This window comes from Empidonax traillii, unplaced genomic scaffold (genome assembly GCF_003031625.1).
Source record: "Empidonax traillii isolate 1590-97213 ecotype Southwest subspecies unplaced genomic scaffold, ASM303162v1 scaffold396:size1303734, whole genome shotgun sequence".
NCBI classification, from domain to species: Eukaryota; Metazoa; Chordata; class Aves; order Passeriformes; family Tyrannidae; genus Empidonax; species Empidonax traillii.
The window spans coordinates 465,081-490,322 of NW_020955589.1; the positions used below are offsets into that span (position 1 = coordinate 465,081).

A 25,242-nucleotide genomic window follows, 5' to 3' on the forward strand; every position below is an offset into this window, starting at 1 on the left:
CTGGAGCAGGTGGATGCATGAAGGAAGCTGTGATCCTGTGGGAGGCCTAAGGATTAAGCAAACTCCTGCACTAGACCACGCTGAAATAAGTTTTTCCGGGGTAGGACTCGTCCGGAATGACCCATGGGGCAGCAAATTGAAGAGAACTCTTGCCCGACGGGTGGATGGACCTACAAGGAGAGGTCCATCAAAGACTGTCTCCCATGGGGAGGGACCCCCACAGAAGCAGGGGAAGGACTCAGAGCTATGACCTCCCTGTGATGAAAACTATGGTGACGCCGGTTGTCCTCCTGCAGCCCATAGAAGATCACTGGGGTGCAAAGACCCATCCCTGCACCCAATGGAGGAGTAACCCACAGGACAGCAGACTGGCAAGAACTGCTGTCCGAGGATTGAACTCAAAGTGACAGCAAACCCTCTTCGCCATATCCCTGCACTGCTGGGGGGAGGAGGGAGAATGCGGAGGGAAGGGGGGTGGTGGGGTGGAGGGAAGGTGTTTAAGACTGTTTTATTTCTCACTCTCTTAGTTTTATCTTGTTAGCAATAAATTTAAGTTTTATTCCCTACGTTGAGTCTGCTTCGCCCTTATGTATCCTGATGAATTCCTTGCTGGCTTTTCTTTTCTCCTCTGCTACTTTGCAGAGGGAGACTGAGAGAGCAATTTGGTAGGTATCCTGGCGTCTAGCCAGAGTCAAACCACCACATTCACTTAAACTCCAAGAGAGAATCCTAAATGGGAAAAGTATATCACAAGCCTCACTGGAAACAGAAAATACTTCTAAATAGCTACAGGGACAGATTTTTCAATGTGCAAAATTTTCCTTCAAATTAAAGAGGGACTCCATTTACTAGACTTGTTTTTCTTTGTCAACAAACTAGATTACACTGTTATGCAAGAGGTAGCCCACAATCACTAAAATAAAAGTGTGTCCTTACCCTCTGAAGACATGTACAGAAAGGTACAGGTTACTACAGACTGTCAAAGTTGGAAACTCTTTCTTGGTCAGAACACGCAGTATTTAGAACCTCAAGTGTGGTTTTTTTTAGTCTTTTACTCTCTGACTATATTTATCAACATAAAAACCTATGACAATGAATACAATACAGCAACTATTCCTATACAGCAACATGATTTGCATCTCTGGCACTCAGTACACCTGGTACGTTTAGCTTGAAGCTCAGAGCTACCCCCCAAGGCCTGTCTTTAAGTAAATCCACACAGAACACCTGATATCCCCAACCTCATTATTTTTAGACCATGTTGCAAAAATAAGAAAGAAAGAACAAAAAGTAGAGGGGATAGGAAATCAGCAATTCATTTCTATCTTTACAGAGACAATTGATGGATGTGTGGAGATCTGATGCACCAACGTATTCTTGGATTAGATATAAGACATGTTCTGCAAACATACCTGAAGGAAATAGATTCCCACTATTTAAAAATTAAAAATCTCCAAGGATATCTCAAAAAATAATCAATAAAAAATGCCTGTCAAAAAGATGTTAAAAGGCAACTAAATATGCAGAAATATCAGAAAAAAGACATTTTTAAAAATAGTTAGAAGGCCGGGAACCTTAAAGAATAAGTAGCACACAGGAATAACATATTATAGAAACTTATCTCTCTTTATCATTAAACAATCCAACAGCACAGAAAGAGCTGACTTCTAAATTAAAATAAAAAAAGAAGAATCAGAATATAAAAACCCTGAACAGGAAAACACCCTCAAGCTACACAAACCAGGCAGGTCAAACTTGTTCTCATCTTGTGATGAGGTCAAGTTAATCAGCCACATGTGGCTTGATAGCTTATTTTGTAAATTGCTTCAGCAAAACCAAATCAGTGTTTGCTAGCAAGCCTCAGAGCTCTGCTTCTGATTGAACAGTGCTGTGTATCCAGGAAGGAACAATTAGAAATATAGTCATCTAACTATCAGTACTCTCTATGGTAACGAGCCAAACCTCATTTTGCTCCAGCTATAATTAATATCCCAGCTAAGTTTCAAAGCCCAGAGCAAAGAGCACCTCCAGGCCACAGCCCTCTTGATGAATATTGTTCCATGTTTCATGTGCACCCTCAGTCCAGTAGCTGAAACACATCCTTCTGTCCACACAACCCTTCTGGAGTAATCACTGGCAGGACCACAGCAGGACACATTTTCAATGCAGCCACAACATTTACATCAACTGAAATCTGCCCTAGTATCTTAGGATGTGTTTAACGTCTACAAAAGCTGTTCACTCAAAATGAGCTCCACACTGAAGCTCGTCCTTGGATTGCAGGCTGGGGTTGAATTGTATTGGAATGGGGGGTTTTGTCTTTCACAATTTGCTACAAGGTCTCAGCTTGCATTAAGATAAAGAAACAATAAGAGAAACGTGCTCAGGGGCACCAATTGTGCTGACCCTCAAAATTGCACATCAAGATTTTTAATATAATCACACCATGGAGAGGGGACATGAAATAGGCGAGATTAGGTAACAGCACTCCTCAAATGGCACAGCTCCACTGCAAAGCAGGACAAGGGATGACCCAGCACTGCCTAAAATGACTACAGAAACGAAAGTTGGAAGTGAGACTTAGCCTGCCCATCTTGAATTCCAGTTCTGAGTAAACCATCCACATTGCCAGCAAGCACAGAATCACAGAATATGGTGAGCTGGAGGGAACCCACAAGGATCATGGAGTACAACTCCCAGCTCCACACAGGACCATACCCAAGAGTCATGCTATGTGCCCAAGAGAATTGCACTAAAGACTTCAGATAGAAGCACCAGATTTCTGCACCAACTGAACCATGGGACTTGCAATAAGGGTTTTTTTTTGTAGATCTTTTTTTTCGGGGGATTTTTTGGAGTTTCTTTAGAGTTTTTTAAATCTCATTTCTATAAAGCTATGTAATACAAACATTACCTGGAAGAAATCTCACAAACCGTGGCATGAAGTGATACCTGGGACAGGAAACAGAATCATTTTCAAGTGAAGGACCTTAAATATGAAAAAAATACAGAAAATTTATGAACAGCAACATATTTGCCAAAGAAGAAGAAGAGCAACTTTGCTGCAAATTAAATCAATGAATGGTGATTACATTTGATAGGGCCTAAGTTGCAATTTGAAATGTAACAAATGCACAGCAGAGAGGAACAGAGAGAACTTGTAGTGAAAGCTCTCACATAGATAATTTAAAAGAAATCTACAATAATTTCAAAATAAAAAGAATCTAACAAAATTCCCAGTACTTTTATGTAAAACAGTAATACAAACACACTGGTTTACATAATCAATTAATTATTTCACTTAAGCCTTACAGATACAAGCACTGGTTTATTAGCTCCTCCTAATTAGTTGTAACTAATTTATCTATAATTATTTATAATAATTTAATATTTATTTATATATTTTATATAAAAATATATGTTTTAATATAAAAATAATAATTATTTGTAATAATTATAATTTATCTATAGCTATTATGTTATAGATAACATAACTAATGTTATCTAATTCCCAATTAGATAACAAGCCCTGAATTCCCAATTAGATAACAAGGAAATTTCCATGGTACTATTTTGTGGGGGTATTCTCATTTCCTATTCATCATATAAAGCTTTACTTAAAAATAAAAACTCAACCAGTAAATACCTAGTGTTGAAAATGAAAGAACAATCAGAAGCAGTGATATGAAAGACAACAATATATTTAGCATCACGCCAAAGACTACACAAAATGTATTAAACCTGAATGCTCCTCTGCTTAACTGCAGTGAGTGCAGAGCACATCTCCACAAAGTGAAGACACCAAGACCTACAGATACTGAAATATAATTCATTTTTCTTTAAGAACATGGGAAGTATCATCCTTTTTGCAGTCTTCATAGAAACAAGCATTTCATCTTGTCAAGTCAAAAACTTTCAGCTCTAATGATACGTTATCCTTCCACAACTGTCTGTATGACACTGCTTTGTAAGCTGACTGTAGAGGAATACTGTATGAGTAACTTGTTTGTTAGCTCATAAAAAAAAGAGAATAGTTGACTTGACACTTTGGCTTTCAAAAAGCATGCCTATGATACTCTGAAATATTAAATGTACAGTAATATTTACTGTTTGATTAAAAAGTTTTGGATTAAGGCAGAAATTTAGTTTATCTGTGAGAATACAGAGCCAAGTTTGTGCATTTTCATTGCTAAAGAGTTCACACTACTGAACTCTAATATATTTCATCTTCTTGAAGAATAAAGTGTAAGTTTGTTCCTCTCACATAAAACTGCATTTACATTGCTATTTTGAGGATCCATTCAAAGGCAAAGTTACCTTTAAGATTCCAGTCATACAGCTCCAAAATATCTTTGAATAGATATGAAGAGAACAGCTCAAGACCTCTCACACAAAAATTCTGGAAAAACAAAGAAATAAACCAAAATTATAATTATATAATACTGTAATACAAATAATGCCACTCAAAAACAAAGAAAGCAACCAAAACTATAATTATGTAATACTGTAGCACAAATAATGCCACTCATGTATAGTTAAATAGAACAAAAAAAAACCCCAGTGTCTTCGTATTTGCCAACCATTAGATACTGGTCTTGGAAACAGTATTGATATCTCTGTGATCATCAACTGTAACATAGCACAGTGGTCTCTTCAGAAAGCATTGTCAAGAAAGAGTGGTCTTGAAGACTTTATTCAGCGTCCAAATCAACACTTAAGACAGAAGTTATAAATCTGCAATCATGCGCCAGGCAAGCACTAAAATCCTTTCCACCTGAGCAAGCTAAGCAGATGACGTATTTCCAAGATGTATCTTTTTCATAATTCACTTCTTCCTAAATACTCATAAATAAAGTTTATAAATCACTACCTGTGGTATCATTATCACTTACATAGCAACGTATTGGTGCAACAGCAATTGAGGATTATGATCTCAACAGCCAACAGAAGAGGAGGAAAAAAGACAAAAGGGGAAAAGATTCTTTTCATCAAGTGGGGAAGTGGCTAGTCCAATGAAGGAACTTATAAGCCTTCCTGAACAAAGAAAGTCAGGCCAGGTCGATATAAATTAGGCATGTGTAATATCAGCCACAAATTTCAAACCCAACACCACAGCCTATCTCACAAGAAATCATTAGTACAGATGGTCTGCAAATAACACTGCAACTATTTGACCAGAAGCCCCCGAAATGGTCACTTCCCTATTTCCCCTGGTGGGTATTTGTTGTTTCAGATCAAGATTTGCAAACAACACAGCAGATTCCCTAACAAGAAATGAATTGCTTTGATCACATTATTCTTTCTGAGGAATTTCAGGGCTGTTGCATATATTTAGATGCTGCTGAGCAACAAAAAAAAGAGATAACTAGAAAGAAAAATGTAAATATATGTGACTAAATTAAACACTGATCCTATCTTTGTAGTTAATATGCAGGGGTGTTTCTGTACCTCCACTGCAGCAATTTACTTCACAAACTGGCTTCACCAGGGATTAGTTTGTGATAGAAAAAAACCCGCCACAAACAGATTATGAACTGAACGTGCTTTGTTTGTATCCACAGGAAATTTGTTTTGGCAACAGCTTATATTAAGAACTGATAAGCAATCTTCAGGACTTCAAACCTACGATTAAGTTTCAGCTCTGCCACTGACTTATGTCAGTGGCAAACAGTCCAGGCAAACAGATACCTCCACATATGCCTTATTTTTGTCATCCACAAGAGAAGGGTAATGCCTACCTCAGCTTACAAATAAGAGCATCTGACATATATATTGCATACAACTTAAACAAACTTATGGATACAAGCACTTCTTACTATTTGATTTTGATATATGATAGCCTAGGTAGATGGATTTACTCTAGTACCTCTGAATCCTAGTTCCTCTTCAGCCATTAATTCAGAACTCAAACAGTCTCTTAGAGACTCCACAAGATGTGCTACTGAAGAGTTTAATCTATTAAGCACATCAACAACTCTTAACCCATTCTGACTTTTAGACTAATTATCCTTCTTACCTCAGGCATCATCTCCTCAATAAAATGAATTGTATAGTCAATGTTAAATCTGATTACTTTACACAGAGGAATCTGTAAGGAAAACAGAAATTCAGCATGAAAAACTATACAGCATCAAATGTATAGTTAATACAATACCGTATGCAAAGGTATTACTGTCTACTGAAAACAGCACTTACTAAAACATCTGCTCTGGGGTATTGTGCAAAGCAACAGGGACACAAGCATGCGCAAAGGAAGCACCAGTTCTAACCTCCACCTCGGTAATAACACAATGCTGATGGGAGGGATGGTAAAGGAAGGTTAAATATTGCCATCTACTGGAGATGAAATTTTCTTCAGAAGAAAAAGTAAACCTGTAAACCTCAGTAAACCTTTATCTTCTCTCTTGTATATTTGGAAGTGAATTTGTTGTTGGTGATGCAACATGTCAGATTGATACAGTGGTCAAAGCAAGGTATTTTTAGCACACTGCCAATTCTGTTAGCTATACTGTCTTAAAATGTGGTTTTCAGTCAAGGCAACATCACGTAAGAACTTCAGGATAAGCTGAGAGGTTTATACTAGTTTCATCCAACAAATAGACAGAGAAGTTCATTCAACTAACTAGCAAGACAAACATCTAATTCCTTTTTTTCAGCTTTGAAGAAGGTTTTTTTTTTTTTTTTGCGATCCATAGAATCCTGAAGGCATGTAATTTTTTTTAAATGGGATTTTCAGAAAAAAAAAATGCTAAATTTCTAAAAGACTACAAAAATGCCTAATTCTCCCCTACACAGGGGAGCTATACACAGCTGTACTCCCCTACACAGCTCCTCTGCAGCTCTTAGCAAATTTTACTACTCACTGGCCTCAAAAGCACAAAAGAATCTTAGAACAATTCAGTGGCCTGTGAAAGTGAAGCAACCCAAGATTATTTTACATTGATAAGCACACAAATAATAAGTACACAAATAAATATCTGAACAGTGCTAGGTTACACTGAAATCATGTACATAGCAGAGGTGCAATATTTTGCTTGCATCTTCTTAAAGCCCCCTGTCAAACATTTGACTATGTTGTTTACAAAAATCTGTTAGTATCTGCATGATAAATTAGGATGCTGCACCAACCAAACAAAAATTGCATTTCTTACAATTTGATACAATATTACATATGAGTATAAAAATAAAAAAACCTTGGAAGTTAAATACATTATGTAGAATCTGAGCAGATGAAAACCTGCCCCACTTAAATCACTGGGGCTTTAAAAAAAATACAGGGACTGTTTGTTTACTTCCTAAAATGTAATTTCAACTAGAAGTTGAAAACTTCAGAGAAGTGACCACGATTAAGATCTCAATGAATTAGAGTTCCAAGCAAACATTATAGCAAAGGAACAAGTGGTTGGTCGTGTAAAATTGGTTTGGTATGTATACCAAGAAAATTTTAATTTCTCTGATGACTGTACTAACCACTTTCCCTAATACTTGAGCTGCTCAATTATTACACAGTAATAACAGCAGTAAGACTTATAAAGACTTCACACTACAGAAGTTTGGTTCACGCAAAGATGTTGGTATTCAGATCTTTATTTTTGCTACCCTTTCCTAGCTCCTTTTAAACAAATACGTTCCAAAATGTCCCTCAAACAGCAGGTTTTGTGTTGCTGAAAATCCTCTCATGGCAGCAAGAAACTCCTTCCAAAGGGCTTTATATCTGTTAGTGACAGAAATTGACACCAGAGTGTTGCTTTTTGTTCAATTCTGTTAAAAAGTAATCATTTGCAGCTAATCACTTCCCCTTTTTGGAATGAGAAAATACACACATGCACTTTATAGTAAGAGTAAGCTCAGTATCTTCACTAACTACTCATATCAGACAAGAAGTGCTTTCCTTGTTCTCTACATATTAAAGATTTCCATAACTCTCTGCCTTCCTGTGATGCAGTAGACACAAACATTGTAAATATAAGGCGGTCTCCTTATTGTTTTGATTTGAGAAAACCAAAACCGTTCCTTTCAGCTCATTTGCAAAGTGAAAATGTAAAGCCTTGAGACAAATCTGCCTTGAACCCCAATACTGCTGTTAGTGTGTTAATACTGCCGGGTAGCAGTGCTTCACACTGCCATGCCAGAGGCTGAACTCCACTATCTCCCTGACTTCTTGTCAACAACAGTCCCTTCCCCTGCCCACCAAAAGTAAAGTGTTATCATACACATTATGAAAGCAAACTGTTGGGGAGAATGTAATTTCTTCTTAGTGCTGACTGTTCCCAGTATCCTTATATCATTCCAGTCCTGGTATTGTTGCATCCCAGTCATGTATTGATAACCATTGTTATACTGGGTTTTGGCATTGGTGGTGTAGCTAGTAATTTGTGTAAAAACCATGGAAACCAGCACACACTGATTTTTTGAGAAAACCCTGAAATAATCAAGGTATCAAAAAAAGTGTACAGAAATTAGGTATTTGCATATTTTCTGTTCAGATTTGGTTGATTTAGCTTATATTGGAAAAGCAGGGCAGTCAGGTACCAGTCATGTCCTTTTCTTGTGATACTTGCTTTGAAAACATAAAATATAATGCCTGTAAATACCTAAAGTTTTACTAAAAATCATAATTTGCTAACTACTTGAAGAAGCTGAACAGAAGTTAGAAAGTATTGGATACATCTAGGTAACTTTTAAGAAGAGAGAAGACCCTTTAGATTTGATCTCTGAAAAGTTCATTTTCAAAAGGGAAAACTTCTGCTGTGCTGTTGCTAGTTTTTCAAACTTCAACAACTTAACAGACCTACTCATCCAATTTAAATCCAATTAGCAGTTTTAACAAGTTATTCCATGGTTTAATTCACTTCCAAACTGTGAAACACATAAAAACATTACTTTGATGCACATCACAGCCTCAGTCACAGATTGAAGATGCTGTTTACCACAATTAGTTAAGACAAAACCTGAGACTCATTAGCAGAAATGTCTTTCCCCTGTCCACAGTGATGGCAAGATGTTTGTAACATGCATGTACTGTTGTTTTGGAGAAATTTTGCTTCAGGGCAGAAATGGCATACCTTCTAAACAAATCCCAAGACGTAGCAATGAACATACTTACGTTTGTTAGTGGGGCGTGTGCAAACATTGAGAACCCTTCAAAGATATATTCATGGTCATCATACTCAATAACAGTAGGTCTGTCTGTCTGAAAAAAGCAAACAAAATCACCACAGAGTAAGCAAGAAGCAGTACTACTTTTGTCAGTGAAAACAAAATCAGAGTCCTAGATAGAAGTATTTATGAAGTACTTACTAAGAAGTTTGTGGGAGGTGACACAGTAATTCGGTAGTGGTATAGTCTTCCAGCATTATTGGTCATGGGGCGACACGGTTTAATGGGCTTAAAGAAAGAGATAAGTAGAACTATATGTAGAGTCAAGGCAAATTTAGATTAAAAGAGAGAATAAAGCATTTCTAATAGCCATGAAATATGAATTAGGAAAAATTAAATAAAAGTAGGTAGTCATAATTAAGCATTCTGGAAAGAGGGAAAGTGTGGCCTTATCTACACTTTCACTTCCAGAAATATTTTTAATGCTACTCAAAAGCAAAAAAAGGTGAAAAACATTGCTGTATTTTTTTCATTTTCCATTTGACTCTCCCATCTTTCTTACACACCGCAGTTAGTTGTTCACACATCAGGCTAATTTCCTCTTCTGTACAAATTTGTTTCAGGAAATGTATTTTTAAAAGTTTACAGAAGAACCTGGACCTCACATGGTAAGGTCTTAAGGCACATTATCAAAACATACAGAGATCAGCTCATCTGCTTGGGGCAAATCTGAGACCTGAAGAGAGGAGACTACTCTATCACCACAGAGGCAGCTCTGGTAACTCCACTCTGTTTCCCAGGATGTACTGCCTGACTATAAGGTACAAAGGTACCCAGCTCTCTATGCACTCTGGTGCAACACCAGACACCTGGGATTCACATTTCCTTACTTTTACTGAAGAAATTCTGTGTAAAGACCTAAAACTCCTTGACAGTCAGACAAAAACCATTTCTCGTATGCCCTACATCCATATTACTGCGTTTTGGAGGCTGCAACCAGCCTGTTCAGAATACATCTGTCTGCATAGGCAAAAAAAAAATAAAACCACTGCAGTGAGAAGGATACTACTACTCTAAACAATGCTACAAAAGTTAGCCTGATGGCAATGGCAAGACAACTACACCAGAGGCTGCTCTGGACACTTGACAAAACCCATCCAGTAAGTAGGGTGATTACACAGGCTGTTCAACCCCAAAATAAGCTTCTCACTGCTGCAACACAACAGTTACACGCCAGCTAGTTTAAAGCTAGGCAGTTTCGTCTGCAGGACAATATAAAAATCAGTACATCCTGGAGATTTTCTGAAACCTCAGACTTCCAGATGGCCTTGCTCCAGGGAGCAGCTGCCTTCGTACAATAAGTTTTATTTATTTATATATTTATTTATTTATTTATACTTTTTTTTTTCTCCTCCTAAATTTTATCTCGCCTTCTCTGGAAGAAAAACACTAGAGATAATGTGTTGAGGAACTGATCCTGAACTAAAGTGGTTTCTAGTAAGCTTCAGACCAAAGCCATTTTTCCAAATTCAATAAATGCACAGAAATATGCATAACTCCTCTAGCTGCAGAGAAATAAAAGACTGTTTCAGTAAATATATGTAAGAAGGCCAACTGAAAACTAAATTCTTCAAGAAAAAGTACAATGATAAATTGTAAAACCAATATGCTAAGTCTAGAATACCTCCTGACAATCTCTGTGCTCCTTTCAACAGCAGAATTACTATTTAGTTTTCCTTTTAAAATAATCATTCCACAAAGCAGGCCCTTCACAACATACTCATACACCTTAAGATAGTAGAACTTAAATCACAAGATCTTTTCTATTAAACAATTGTGTTTCAGAAACTTAAACTCCAAACAAACATAGAACTAGACAAACACAGGTGAAAGTCTTCCATAGTTTTCAGGTGGATTTAATTACCCATATTGCATTTTAAATAGGAGGTTACACAACTAAGTGAATTAAAGTTGCACAGGAATTTTTTACTTAGCCTGTAAATCATGGAGAAAAAACTCAAATCAACCCAAGTAGGAATTTACAGCAGCAAGTTTGTATTCATAGTTGCAATTCTTAGAATTACTAATACCTCTTCGCCAGGATAAATGCCATGTCTTATTCCTGTTCGTCGAGCTTTAGCACTGCACTTGCACAGAGGTCCATCATTCATCTGTCAAAAACAAAATAGGATTCTGTTTTCTTGGAAGTGGTTTTGGAAAAGTATGTTGGTTTTAATGCCCAAAGTGCTGATGCTTCTAAAAGCCTGTCATGCTTAGATTAAGTGGATGTTCTTAAGCCAGTAAAACCGAAAACAGTATAGACTAATGTAAGAGAACTGCACAATAGCATTAGAACCTTATCACTGTTTCAGAAGCACAAGATGGAAACCAACATTCTCAGCAGAATTCTACCTCTCTGCTATCATATACATCTTTTCCATTTCCTATATATACAAACAGCACATTGCCTGTCTAAAATAAAATTCAGGTCCCAAACATGCATGTGCCAATATTTACATGCTGAAATATCAACACTGAAACAGTTCCACTAAACTCAAACTGAAAATCCATCTCCAGTTAACCTCTCTGCCATGGGAAAAAGCAGACCATTTGAGTCTTTAACTTGGTACTTTCAAGAACTAATGGGAACACTTCAAATTCAACCTGTGAACAGATCAGTAAAAAAGATAAAGAGGGAAAAATACCACTTCAGTATTCTGTACAGGTGCATCAAGTAGCTATACTAAAAAGGGCCAATGCACACATTATAAAGCTAGTGTCTTTCTTTTATGACCAAGATCAATGCAGACTATCAATTACTGCAACAACCTTAAGTTTTCTGCTCTTAACATTATGCTTGTTGCAGAAATACAACAAAAGATGCCCAGAACCAAACCAGAGGAACAAATTAGGTTTCCAACCCCAGGTGTTCATCAAAGTTTGAATCTAAGAACTTGAATCTTTCTTTGACTTAAGAAAAAAAAGCCAATAACCTTGCAATGCAATACAAAAACCAGCAGAACTTTTCATGCTTCTACAAGCAGTCTGAAAACATAAACAGCACCCATGGTAGGGCTAAATAACATCATCACACAGTAGATATAATGTGAAGACGCCACAGGAAGCAAGACCAAACTGCTGTTAAATGTTAGTTTTAGGCAGTCGGGATAGGGATGGAACTTTTTAGTTCTGATATTAATTCTCTGAATGTCCACCTCAGTTTAGTTTCTTAAGACTGGTACGTTAAAAGGAACGTAAGAAGCAGGACACTTCTCTACTTCTTGGACAACTTAAGTCATACAGTCTTAACAATGGAGTGACATGAGAGCTTGTTCACACATTCTTTCCCCCGCACTCGGAGGCCCTTGAGGAGAGTACAGGCTCAAAGAAAGTGAAGCATGCTTACAAGTAAAAGCATACTTCCTCACTGTCTTAGCCAGAAAAGAGAGTTAAAAATGCAGTCAACAGCTAAGTGCTCATCCATCCTCCAACTAAGGGCCTACAGAGGCTATTTAAATAATCATCACTTATTTTCAAAAATCTCATCCTTAATTCTTAGAATTGTTCAGCACTAATACTGCCTCTGTTACAATAAATGCACAGATCAAAGCTGAGAGATATATGAAGTACTTGTAAAGCCCAGGACTTGAAAAGCAAGTCAGATACACATTACCTTGTCGCTCATGACCACTGCTCATGGAAAAAAACACAGAGGAGCAATTAGGAAGTGATGATGAAAATGGTGGTGAAAGATCACAAATTTACCCAGGCAATGCCTTCTAACTTTCTCTGACTAACAGGGCAGCAAAAACAAGCAGATAACACTTGTAAGGCAAAGGCCACTATGGTGGCATTGGATTTAACAATTTATTTTCTGGCAACTGTCAGCACTGCTGGAGATTATCCAAAATGACAAACAAACTTCTCAGATTGAAGGGCTGGGAAGATGCATCCTACATATCTAGTTCCGTGCCAGACAGTGTACTTGTACAAATCAGCGCATTCCTGTTTTATTTTGCTGTAGCTTGAAAGCGTTTTGGCATAAATCTATGCCAAATAAATATCTATGCAAACTTCAAATGTTTTCAAGTAAAATCTACTCAGAACTAATATAGCACTGACAAGCTCATCGTGATCTGATTTCAGCCCTTTCAAGAAAGATGAAGAGGTAATCTCAAGAAAGTTTCTGGGAAAGAGTTTTTGAGCAGGAAACTCATATACTAAACATTCCTGAATCTATTCATTCTACAGTTAGTCCACTTTTTTTTTAAGCTAATATTCTGCATAAAACATTAACTTTGAAGTGTGCCCAAGAGCTACGCAATTTTTATAGTTAAATATCTAAACAGTTTGCTAATTCTGTTTTCCATACAAATAAACTCAGCTAGCTATGCTCAATCAATTTTTCTTTTTTAAACTAGAAGCATAAATACGAATCTGTAATAGAATATTCAACAGACCTCTGAATTACCACAGTGGCAATATGCACTGCAGTATCTCTTCACATTATGATTTGTTGCACGCTAAATTCATGCATCACACAAAGTGCCAGAAAAATAAATTTACTGAGATGCCACTTGACAATAAGAGAATAGACTGTAAAATAGTTAAGTAAGAAAGATGAAGATGGTGAATTTGCAAACAAAAGCTAGTCTTCTGTGCAGTGTTCAAAACAACACTTCATGAGTTCAGCAATTACATTTAATGAGAATTACAATCTCCATGCAATTACAAAAGAACCACTACACAAGAAATTAGAAGCATTAACTGCATATTTAAAACATTATTTATCATTACGAGCTGAGAGCTTTAAGGTGAAAAATTTGTAAAGGACATAAACATGTTGCCTTTTCTCCATCACAGAATTTATTTGTGTACCTTTATCTCAAGGCTAAGAGGACAACATTAGCAATTCAGGTTTTATTAATGCTGTCAGACATGATTCCAACTGAATAATCCCCATGATTAATTAGCTGGAACCACACTCTTGAAATCAAAAGTGAAGAGCTTTGAAGAAGATGAAAGAGAAAAGGGGGTAAAGAAAGCATTCTGAAATAGATGTCACCTGGCATGTTTGACAACAAAGCAGAATTTTCAGTCTGTGGGGAGAATGACTTTTGGACACACAGCACTCTTTCCTCTCCCAGTACCTGCCCTGGATCATTGTACCACAGTTCTTCATGGAGACGATCAGGGTGTGCTTTTTTACGCTTAATTTCTGCGATGACGTCAATAACATCTGAATCCGAACTGCTAGAGCAGCTGCTGTCATCTTCAGAGTCACACTCTGACTCACTGGAGCTCTCTGGTTCACACAGAAGAAATAAAGACAGCTGAAAAACACAACATGCTCTCTCCTCTGTAGCAATGCACTCTCTAACATGACATATCTAACTTTGGCATACTCAAAGTTGTGCATGACACTCGCACTAAGAAAAAGATGGACAGCAACTGCATTTTTAATTAAAAATGACAGCAAATGCTATAGATATTAAACACCTCTAACAAGAGCACCTGTTTGCACACATGAGAGAATGCTGTTCGGCTGCCCACCAGGGAGCACCACTGATCAGTTACAGAACACCAATTTCAGTTACTTGATGTTGAAGATTTTAGAGCTATAGCCAACACAAGTGTTACTGTGAAGTTAAAAAAAGCACATATTAAAAAAAAAGAAAAAAGAGAAAGAAAAGAGAGAAACACACATAAGGTTACAGCGCAAGCTAAGCAGAACCTCTTGTTTAGAAGTTAATTCTTCTTCCTATGAGCAAAATGCTTATGTCTAGTTTCATTTTACGTAAAAATGGTCCTGTCTCTAGCAGGATATTGCCTACTTAAGTATTTTTTAAACAACACATATGTATAGAATTATTCTAGAACATGTACTGTCACACTAATTTTTCAAAATCAATTCTTTCTAATAAATCCATTAACGCATATTAGAAACCACAGGCAAGAAGAAAACCTGGAACTACTAGCTGAGTGAATGCAGTCTTAAGTTTCACGAAAGTCCTGTTATGTGAGGTTTGTGTTTTTTTCTTTTTTTAAGATGGTTTTCTTTTTACTAACTAAAACAATTTTTCTAGTGTATTAAAAGGGACAACAATGCTAAAGAAAAAGAAAGAAGATGTTTTCACAGAATCTCCTACACTGGAAAGGATCAACAAGGATCCCTGAGTCCAGTTCCTGGACCCGCACAAAATAACCCCAAGAATCACATGTGCCTTTGAACACTGTCCAAACACTTCTTGAACTCTGACAGGCTTGGTGCTTAGACCATCTCTTCTGTGGTGTTGTCAAAGTAATTTTAATAAGTGTCTCGACTTGATATCAGAAAAAGCACACACACAAAACGCCCAGAGCTTGATCTCACATATCTCTAATCTCCTGTGGTACTTTCTTATGCACATAATTTTAGTCACTCATTTCCACAGATCTCCTCAGCTTCAATTTAAATAAATGCTTTCATAGCCAACATATATATCAGGATGCAAGAAAGGTTTATTATTCTTGCAATAAAATGCAACATTTCTTCTATTTCTAAGTTTTGACTTCAGAAAAAATATATTACTATAGTTAGTGCTTTGAAATACTGTGAAACCATGGTTTAAAATACACGTACTTACTGAAAACAAGACCCTCCTTAGTTAAAAGAAAAAGGAAAGAGAAAAAATGAGAGAATATCACTGGTAAAATATTTCCCTTTTTTCTTTCTAAAGATATATTTTTACACAGTTCTTAATTTGGCACAAAGTGTTATTAAAATACATCCTTGGAATGTATGGTCATATATGCTCAACTGAAATTGAGTTTTCTCTAAATGCATGTATTACTACAAATATTCACAAAGACATACATTATAAAAGTTCTCTGATATACAAGTGGTTATTGTTTAGGTTTCATTTCAGGTGCAAAATGAGCACAAGGACCCATGAGACAAAGCTGGAGTTCTGAAAGGCCAACCCAGAACTTCTGGATTTCACACACTGAAATCACAGAGTCATAGGATGATTTGGGTTGAAAGGGATCTTAAAGATCATCTATTTCCAACCCCTCTGTCACGGGCAGGGACACTTCCCATTAGATCAGGGTGCTGACTGCCCCACCCAAGCTGGCCTTGAACACTGCCAGGTATCGAGCATTCACAGTTTCTCTGGGCAGCCTGTTCCTGAGCCTCACCACCCTCACAGTAAAGAATTTCTTCCGTAATCAGCCTTTCATGATCAAAAATTGTTCCTGGAGTGCACTGCTATCTCACTATAATACACAATTACTCCTAACACGAGGCAGAACAGAGACAGCATTTACTGAAGTACAAAATAAGACAAACTACTAGACATTATGGAAGCATGGTTGTAGGAGAAGCTGGCTCAGACACCAAGTCATCCCAGAGGACCAGTTAAGACAGAGAGCTTTCAGGTCCTCCAGAAAGACTGGAAATAGAAACACAGAGAAATTGCTCTTGGCCCAATCATATTTTAGCCTGGAGCAGCAGGCTTTCTTCCTGCAGAGATCTGAGGAAGTGAGAGCTTTACACAGGTATGTTGAAGGTAGCAATTTTGTCCTTGATTCATCCACATGAAAAAAAACCTCCTAAAACCTCCTACAGTTAACTTTGTCAGTGGTTCTTGAAATTAATTCAAATATATGCAAATTTTCTGTTCAAAAAAATGTTAAAAAATTGTTTCCTTCACAAAAGTGCATTCACATTTTATTCATCGGTGTTGATTTTTTCTCATCTTGACTTTATCCTTTTATACCATCAGCATGTAATCAACTATGCCATTATGTCTGTATTTCAGCTTTAAGAATTACATACAAAAAATTCTAAGGAGTTACTAAGCTGAAATATGAGAGTCTGAAGCAGCTCATCTGGCAAACACAAGGCACCAGTTAAGAAAAGCCCAACAGAATATCCAAATTACTGTGCCTACTAATTTCCTGAACCAAAGCAACTGACTAAAAGCACACTATAAAACACTGAAATGCTGGAAGAATAAAAGGAACAGCTAACAGTTCTCACAAAACTAAATAAGAGCTTTCACTGACTTCTGAGTAGACCAATTGCTATAAAAATCTATGCCCTGCTAATACAACACTATTTCCCCAATAAGTGATGCTGCTAGCAGATGTATTTCACTGCAAGAAGATCCATATGGGTAGTACATGACAATGAAGATAAAGTATGTTATGTAAACAGATGCGTAAGTCTGATCATAGTAAGCAGAGTTACACAACAAAAATACAATCCAGAAGAAAGACGTGGTGACATAAAAAGCAGACCTATGAGTTTATCATCACTACTTTTTCTTAATTTGTAGAAATATAAGACCAGGAGCTTCTCAAAGTCTCTCATGTACCATTCTCTGGACTCTCTGATCATGCTCAGGGTGCTTTTATGCCATGGAAGAAACTAGCATATAGTAGTGCTGGATACTCTCCATTTTCCCCTAGGCTTTCTGGGTAAAGAATCTAGCTCTACTTCAGTCAAAAGCTAGAGTAAAACTCCCATGGATACGCAACACAAAAAAGGGATTTTAAAAACACAGATTAGCCTACCAACATTATTAAATACACACAACTACCGAGACAGGTTACCTAGAGATTACTCCATTTCTCCTCAGCTTTGTCATCATTTCAGCCTACCTAAATCTTCATCCAGCTTGGTCTTTGGTGGCTCCCATGGTGGCCTGGCTGCTTTGGCCTTTGCCTGTCGCTTTCCTAACTCCTCATCAAATTTTTCATACAGATCTCGGAGCTTGCTTGTTCCTACCACAGTAGAGTCCCCCTGTCAATAAAATAATCAGAACAACAAAATAAAACAATACAGTGTTGAAATAGCACATGAACACAACAGGTACCAGCATTTCTGAAGAAAAGCAAGAGGGAGGGAAGACAGATCTATGTAGTTCAAGGAAACATGGAAATACCTATTAAGGTTTTAGCATACCATTACATTGCTTCACCCAGTGAACTAGCAGGGAAATTACCTCCTTTGCTAGTTTAACGTTTCTCCAAGGTTGTGGGAATATATGGTGCTTGAAGTATCTTTGCTCAAACACAGGTATAACGGGGAAAAAAAAATCTTTCCCTCCTGGAGACAAAAAAAAAAAAATAGCCCTGCTTCATGTACCACTATTCTGAATGCTAACAGAGAGAAGAAACTGATGAAAATAGAGAATAGCACCCACATATAAAGCCCCTAACAGGGTTAAAAGACTGAGATGACTGGGGAGAGAGAAGAATTAAATGAGACAAAACATGATCCTGCTGAAGGGTTCATGTTAGTCAAGTAATCAAATACTCAATAATGGACTGTGTACAGTAATTTTAAAGTTCTCACAAACATACCACTTGATCCATGGGGTCACTGGAATAATAGTTTTCAGAATGGGTACAGCGAACCCAGACTGGCTTGAGTAATTCCTCATCTTCCTCTTCATTTTTCTCAGATGCATTCTCCTCTGATTCTTTGTCTTTGACAGCAGTATAACTTTTCTCTTTGCTGGAGCTCTGGTTCTCAGACCACCTTTCTCTGTCCTCCTCCCATCGGGGTCTCTTTCTCTCTCTGCTTGGAGATCGGCTTAGTGGGAGAAAGCAAACCAAAGCAATTCTCTTTATTATTTTAACACTGACAGTTTTATAATGAAAAACAGTTTGCTTCAGATCAGAACATCATTCTATCATATAAATTTCAGCAAAATCCAGTTTCCTTTCCTGCTTTTAACTTGCACCATATAGAGTAGAAGAGCACTTTGTAGTTCTGATGTACTATAAAATGACTTAAAACTGGAAGTGCTTTTTTATTTTAAATCTTACTCAAGAATAATGTATAATAATAATAATATATATAAAATATATATGCTATCTTAGATTAAAATTCTTACTAGCATTCTAGGTGAATTTATTTTAATTTTGTTCCAAAGTTAAAAATTCATCAGTAAAAACTAAAACTCACATCACTAACAACTAAAAGTTAAAGTAAGAAGTTTTAGTACGTAGCCTATGAAATATTTTCATTACAAAAGACTTAGGGTTTTATTAGAAGGATTATACAGAAGCCACGCTGCTGTTACTCTAACACTGACATCCCTGGGAACAACACAATTTCTCACAGTCCTTATGTATTGCAAGAGTAATGCTTTCAAAAGATGAATTAGGAGAAATACCTACTTTTTTCCATCTCCTCTACCTACAAAACCAATAATGTTGCACCGATTTCGGATATCCAGCATTCAGAAGGAGCACCAATATAAGAAAAGCCCCTAAAAGATAATCTAAAAATAGAATGACTTTAAATGATTTTGGTACTTTACAGACTGGAAGGAGATGTAAGAAGAAGTCTTTAGGACACAGCAGAGAAATTCTCTCTCCAGAGATAAATCCTGTTTCTAACTCTACAATGTTGTGAGATAGCTGATATTTGCATATAGAAGTAGATGGTTATAAATTTAAGACACTCAGGATTTCTGAGTTTTCAAACCAGGCACATATGCATACACAAAACCTCACGAGTGAATGCACAGAGCCTCAAATATTCAAGAGATCATATGCAACCTCCCTTACCTTCCTGCTCTCTTGTAATCTTTTTTGTAGGATCTGTCTGGTGATGGTGATCTTCTGCTGTCACGATGCCTATGCCTCTCCCTCTCCCGCTCCCTTAGAAAGTACAAAAAGTAAGTTAAATGAGAAATCTTGATATTTGTACGTTCCACACCAGAAAGGAGCACAAAAGCAGCCTGAGATCATGTTATGCAAATGATATCCACATGCTGACTGCTAAAACCCAAGATATTCTTAATGCTGATGTCAAAGAAATTTGTAAAAGACTTTTGGATAAGTGTAAAAGTCACTTATCCATCTCCTCTGCCTTTGTCATAAAGCCATCTATCTCAATAGGACAGTTAATTCATACCATGCAGAGGCAGTTTCTATGAATTCACCACAGGACTTGTTACCATTCTTCCTCTTCTCCAGTTAGGAATGGAAAAGGGTAAGATACTCTATCCTTAACTATTCTGAAAGCTTCAAGAAAGGGACCAAAAAACCTATCCCATGCACAACAGCTTTGTAAGCACAGCAGTCATTCAAGTGTTTGAGGTGAGCCCTCTCTTCTTTACAGCCACCTCAAGCACACACAAAAAAACAAGACAGATACAGACAATCTGCATGATGCTGAAACTACAACTCTCACCTACAAGAGTCAGCTTGCACATATGCATAAAGTATTTGATAACACAAACATACTTCTGGGGCAAAAGAGCTTTAAATTAACTGAAAGCTTGAGGAAGAGCGGCTGGAAAGCTGCCCAGTGGAACAGGAGATGTTAGTCACAGCCAGCTGAACGTGAGCCAGCAGTGTGCCCAGGTGGCCAAGAAGGCCAATGGCATCCTGGCTTGTATTATAGTGTGCCCAGCAGGACTGGGGCAGTGACTATTCCCCCATATGCAACACTGGTGATGCCACACCTTGAGTCTCGTGTCCAGTTTTGGGCCTCTCGCTACAGGACAGACATTAAGGAGCTGCAGCATGTTCAGAGCAGGGCAATAGAGTTGGTGAAGGGTCTGGAGCACAAGTCACATGAGGAGTGACTGAGAGAGCTGGGGTTGTTTAGCTTGAAGAAAAGGAGGATCAGGGAGGATCTTACTGCTCTCTGCAACTACCTCACAGCAGATTGCAGTAAGGTGGGGGTCAGTCTCTTCTCCCAAGTAACAAGTGCCAGAATGAAAGGAAACAACTTCAAGTTGCAGTAGGGGAGATTTCATTTGGATATTACGAAAAATTTTCCACTAAAAGGGTTGTTTAGCACTGGAACAGGCTTCCCAGCGTGTTATCACGAGCCCTGAAGGCATTTAAGGAGATGCAGATGTGGCACTTAGCAACACATTTAAGTGGTGGAGTTGGGAGCCTTAGGTAAAGGGTTGGACTTGATGACCTTAAGGATGTTTTCCAAGCTAAATGATCCTATGAAATTATTGTATACATTAAGCAGGAAAGATCACACAGGCAGTTTTCATATTCTACTAAAAGTTGACAGCTTGTTAGTCCACCCAACTGTGGATCTATTGTGCAACAGAAAACTTCATGATAGACCCCAGAATAAGCAGTGCACACTCATCCATCTGAATGATGTCGACGCAGCCTACAACTGTCCCATTTCCTTTAACAGATTTATGGTAATGTTCACTTCAGTCCTTTCTTGAGATCACACGCTGGCTTGCTGAGGTCTTAAACCTGAACAAAACCACACAGGCAGGCCTTTCCATCAGACCTGAGTACTGGCTATCTCCTGAGCTAGAGGGAAAAACAAGGGTGAGGGAAGAACACTGATGCAAACAAATACTATGGGGCAATGATGACATCTCTCCCCCTGCAGGCAGAAAATATCTCCAGTTACCTATTTCGCTCGTAACTTCTGTGATGAGGCGATATCCTTCCTCTGTCATAATCTGTCCGGTGCCGACTGCTCTCCTGCCTCCTCCTATCTGGACTCCGGCCTCGATCCCGACGATCGCCATGGTTAGCAGACCGATGCCTGTCCCCATGGATGTGACCGTGCTCGCGATGTCGGTGCTCATCATAGTGCTTGCTCCTATCTGGAGACCGCCGATCACTCTGAGGCTTCTCTCCCTGGTACTGACCCGTGTGCCGGAAATGGCTGCTGCCGCCACTGCTGTTGGCAGTGCTGCTCTGGAAGGAGCCAGAATTGTGCTGATAGCTGTTGAAGCTAGGAGGCGGGAACGACTGCTGGGAGTACCCCGTGGAGTACACAGGCTGGTAGTTGACTTGCTGTGGCATGACTGGTGGGGGAGGAGGGTGCGGTACTGTGGGAGGAGGCATCATGTAAGGAAAGGTGCTTTGTCCAGCAGGAGTTCCTGGCACAGGAGTGTTGCTAGGATTTGGCACTGGTGGCGGAGCGGGAGGAAAACATGGAGGCACTGGGAAGCTCTGTCTCATCTGATGGTTCGGAAATGGTGGCCTCATGGGACACTGGCTGATGGGATTTTGTGTGGAAGGGGGCACTGGAGGAGGATAGGGCACAAAGTCTGGCCTGGGAGGCATGTAACCAGTGGCTGGAGGGTTTGAGTAGGTTGTTGGAGGGGCAGTTTGCTGGTCATACTGATACTGCACGGAGGGCTGCTGTGGGTGAAGCTGCCGTAGGTTCTGAGGGCGGTAGGTCTGTGTTGAAGTTCTTGCTCCTGGTCCCCCCTGACCACGGGGACATCCTCGTCCAGAATGGAAAGACATGGCTCACCTTTAATGAGGAAAGTAAAAGTCCAGGGTCACACAATTTTTGTAAGATGTTCTTACTGCATTTGCAGGAACTAATCCTAAAATGCTGAAACTATAGTTTCTGTAGTTTCCTTTAACAGGAGCAGTAAACAATGTCTACGAACTTTCATTGGGAGCTCTGTGCTCCTCAGACCTCTAGTACAGGTCATTTATGTCCCTTTGATTCCTTTAAGCCTCTGTCCATGAATGCATTCTACTGTCTTTAAACCAAAGCTGAACCATGCTTTCTGACTTAAGGCAACGTTAATTTCAAAAAAATTATTGGTATGAGGACTGGTCAAGGATTCAAGCACCTCTGCTAGTATTTAGAAACTTTGATTTAGAAACCTCAAATACCCCATACCAAAGAAACCACTCATTAATAACTGCAGTTGTCATCCAAAGTTGCATAAAAAGGAGTTCTTTGTAGAACACAATTCTAAACTTTGGGCAGAATAACGTGACTAACATTCAATTGCAAGTTACCTGATCCAACAAATAATGTAAATTTTAAATGAGATAGTAGTAATTTACATTCACAATTGAGTCCCCAATTTACTGAAGGACTGAATTCAACAGACCGTTCCAAAAATGTAAAGTGAGGTAGGTATATTTTTGTGGAATGAGAATCTTACAGATTACAGAAACAAATTTTGTGTAGACTGTGCTATTCCTTCATTTTCATTGAAATAAATGGTTCCCAAGAAATCCCTCAGCTGCCTTCCTGGCCCTGTTACCTTTCAGCAGTTGCCACTGCTTCAAGTAGGCTTAACTGTTGCTCAAACCTAGGCACATATTTAAGGCATTGTATTAATGTTTATAAATGAAAACCACTGTGCTTCATCAGTTAAAACTGATTCTTTAATCACAATGTTAAGTTTCAAAAACTGAAAAAAATGGGGGGAAAAACCACTTTATAGCTGGAAGAGAGGGAGAGGGAAAAAAATTAGCTAAGCAGCCACAGAACTCAAATCCTGTTTTCCACAAAGGGAAGTGAGATAAAGAAAGGGAAGACACACATATAATTGGAAAGATCACCAGAAACAGAAAACAAAGCCTCCCTTTTATTGAGGCTTTCCTGACGGTGAAGTACATGCACAAAATATTCTCCCACCTGCTATAATGCAACATGGCCAACCTGGACTGCTCAGAGCACTACTCTCAGCTGCATTCCGGTGCCACTGCAGCAAAAGATGTAGCTCTTGCTGAGAGAAAGCAGACAACTTCTGGTGAACTGCAGGGAGAAAGGAAAAGAAACAGAGGGGAAAAGGACTGACACCAAAGAGAAGGAATCAAGAGGACCCTAAGACTCTCCTTACATATGCAGGGCTTAGTGGAAGCCACTGAAATTGGTGGCAGTGGTATTCATTCCCTCTCCAGAACAACCAAAGGCCAAAGTAAGTGAGAATCCCACGTTTCTAAGAAGTAGCAGCCACAACAGTATAAAGTCACTTGTTCCTTCCAGTCAGCCTCTACCTGCTCAATACCCTCCAACTTTGTAAAGGCTCTCAAAAAATTTTAAAAAAGGGGGAAAAAAGAAAGTCAACTTCCATTATTTCATATGGCAATAGTACAACCTTTTGTTATTAGTAATTCTAATCCATTACACATTGAATCAATTTAGCTTTAGTTCTCCTGTCATGCTCTTACACAGTTCACGCTTGTAACAGTAAACTGTTTCAGACTTTGCTAACATTTACATACATATTTTATTTAAACACGCTGAGCTAAACTCTTAATTAAAGCAAAGGTCACTGTACCACAGTGCCTTGTCTTTAAGTGTGTTTCTTTTTAATAGGTCATAGCATTCAAAGAAAGGGTTTTCTTCATCAGCACTCTTAAACAGGCTCTAAGATCTTCTCAACACCAGAGAACTGCTCTGGTTCTACTGCCTTAGTGTCACTCCTTCAGCCTGCACAGAATCACAGCTGGAAAAAGAAATTCAAAAAATAGAAGAAACTATTTTAAATGCCTGAATTATTTTAAAGCTCCCTCCACTGCAAACTCTAGTCACATCCAATTTTTATTTAAAATTAGGTAAGTACAAGAATACCAAAAAAGCACAAACTCCCCTTTTCCTGTCATCTAGAAGAGGAAATTTATTGCACTGGTGGGGGCCGTTGCACATCAAAGCAACACTGGTTCCCTAAAAAAGACCAAACAAACTCGCCTCTCCCTGAAGACACACCTCTGAGAGCAAGAGGGCACCGACACACCTTGAAAAGATGACTGAGAGGGGACCTCATCAGTGTCTCTAAGTATCTAAAACAGGGGTGTCTAGAGGATGGAGCCAGGCTCTTCTCAGTGGTGCCAAGCAACAGGACAAGAAGCAACGGGCAAAAACTGATGCACAGGAAGTTCCACCTGAACACGAGGAAGAGCTCCTTTACTGTGCAGTGACCAAGCACTGGAACTCATTGCCTTCCCCACTGGACTTATTCAAGAACCACCTAGGCGCAATCCTGTGCCACGTGCTCTGGGACGACCCTGCTCGAGCAGGGAGTTTGGACCATACGACCCACACTGATCCCTTCCACCCCGTGACTCCACGACACCCGTCCTCCCGACGGCCCCCGCAGGGGCGGCAGCACGGAGATACCGCCCGGCCAGGTCCTGCCTCCCGCACCCCGACCCCCGCCAGCACCTCGGAGTCGCCGCGCCCCCTCCCCTGGGAGCTGCGCGCCGCCCCCTCCCGGCGCCCGCGGAGACGCACGGCGACCCGCGGCACCAGAGCGGCACCGAGCAACCCCGGGGAGCCCCTGCCCGTCCCGCTGCGGGCAGCCGGGCACGCCAAGCCCACCTGCCCCGCCGCCGCCGCTGCCCGGGCCAGCCCAGCTCGCAGCGCTCCGGCTCCGGAACAGGAAAGCGATG

At 39.1% G+C, this 25,242-nt stretch overlaps 1 protein-coding gene across 2 annotated transcripts in view; it reads right to left on the reverse strand.

Moving 5' to 3' along the window:
- DROSHA (drosha ribonuclease III) overlaps positions 1–25,220 on the reverse strand; it is a 71,415-nt gene extending 46,195 nt beyond the window's left edge. Inside the window, exons 1-12 of one of the 2 annotated variants that reach the window (XM_027893564.1) lie at positions 25,172–25,220; positions 21,497–22,354; positions 19,666–19,758; positions 18,451–18,682; positions 17,746–17,887; positions 14,250–14,404; positions 11,190–11,270; positions 9,301–9,387; positions 9,107–9,193; positions 6,017–6,088; positions 4,318–4,399; positions 2,915–2,989 (exon numbers count right to left, since the gene is read on the reverse strand). In XM_027893564.1, the coding sequence (XP_027749365.1) occupies positions 2,915–2,989; positions 4,318–4,399; positions 6,017–6,088; positions 9,107–9,193; positions 9,301–9,387; positions 11,190–11,270; positions 14,250–14,404; positions 17,746–17,887; positions 18,451–18,682; positions 19,666–19,758; positions 21,497–22,347 (1,957 nt within the window). In that variant the 5' untranslated portion in view covers positions 22,348–22,354; positions 25,172–25,220. Of the gene's footprint in view, positions 1–2,914; positions 2,990–4,317; positions 4,400–6,016; positions 6,089–9,106; positions 9,194–9,300; positions 9,388–11,189; positions 11,271–14,249; positions 14,405–17,745; positions 17,888–18,450; positions 18,683–19,665; positions 19,759–21,496; positions 22,355–23,485; positions 23,608–25,171 lie in introns of those variants that run through there. The other variant, XM_027893563.1, reaches the window with a different exon arrangement.
- Positions 25,221–25,242: the final 22 nt, after the last annotated feature.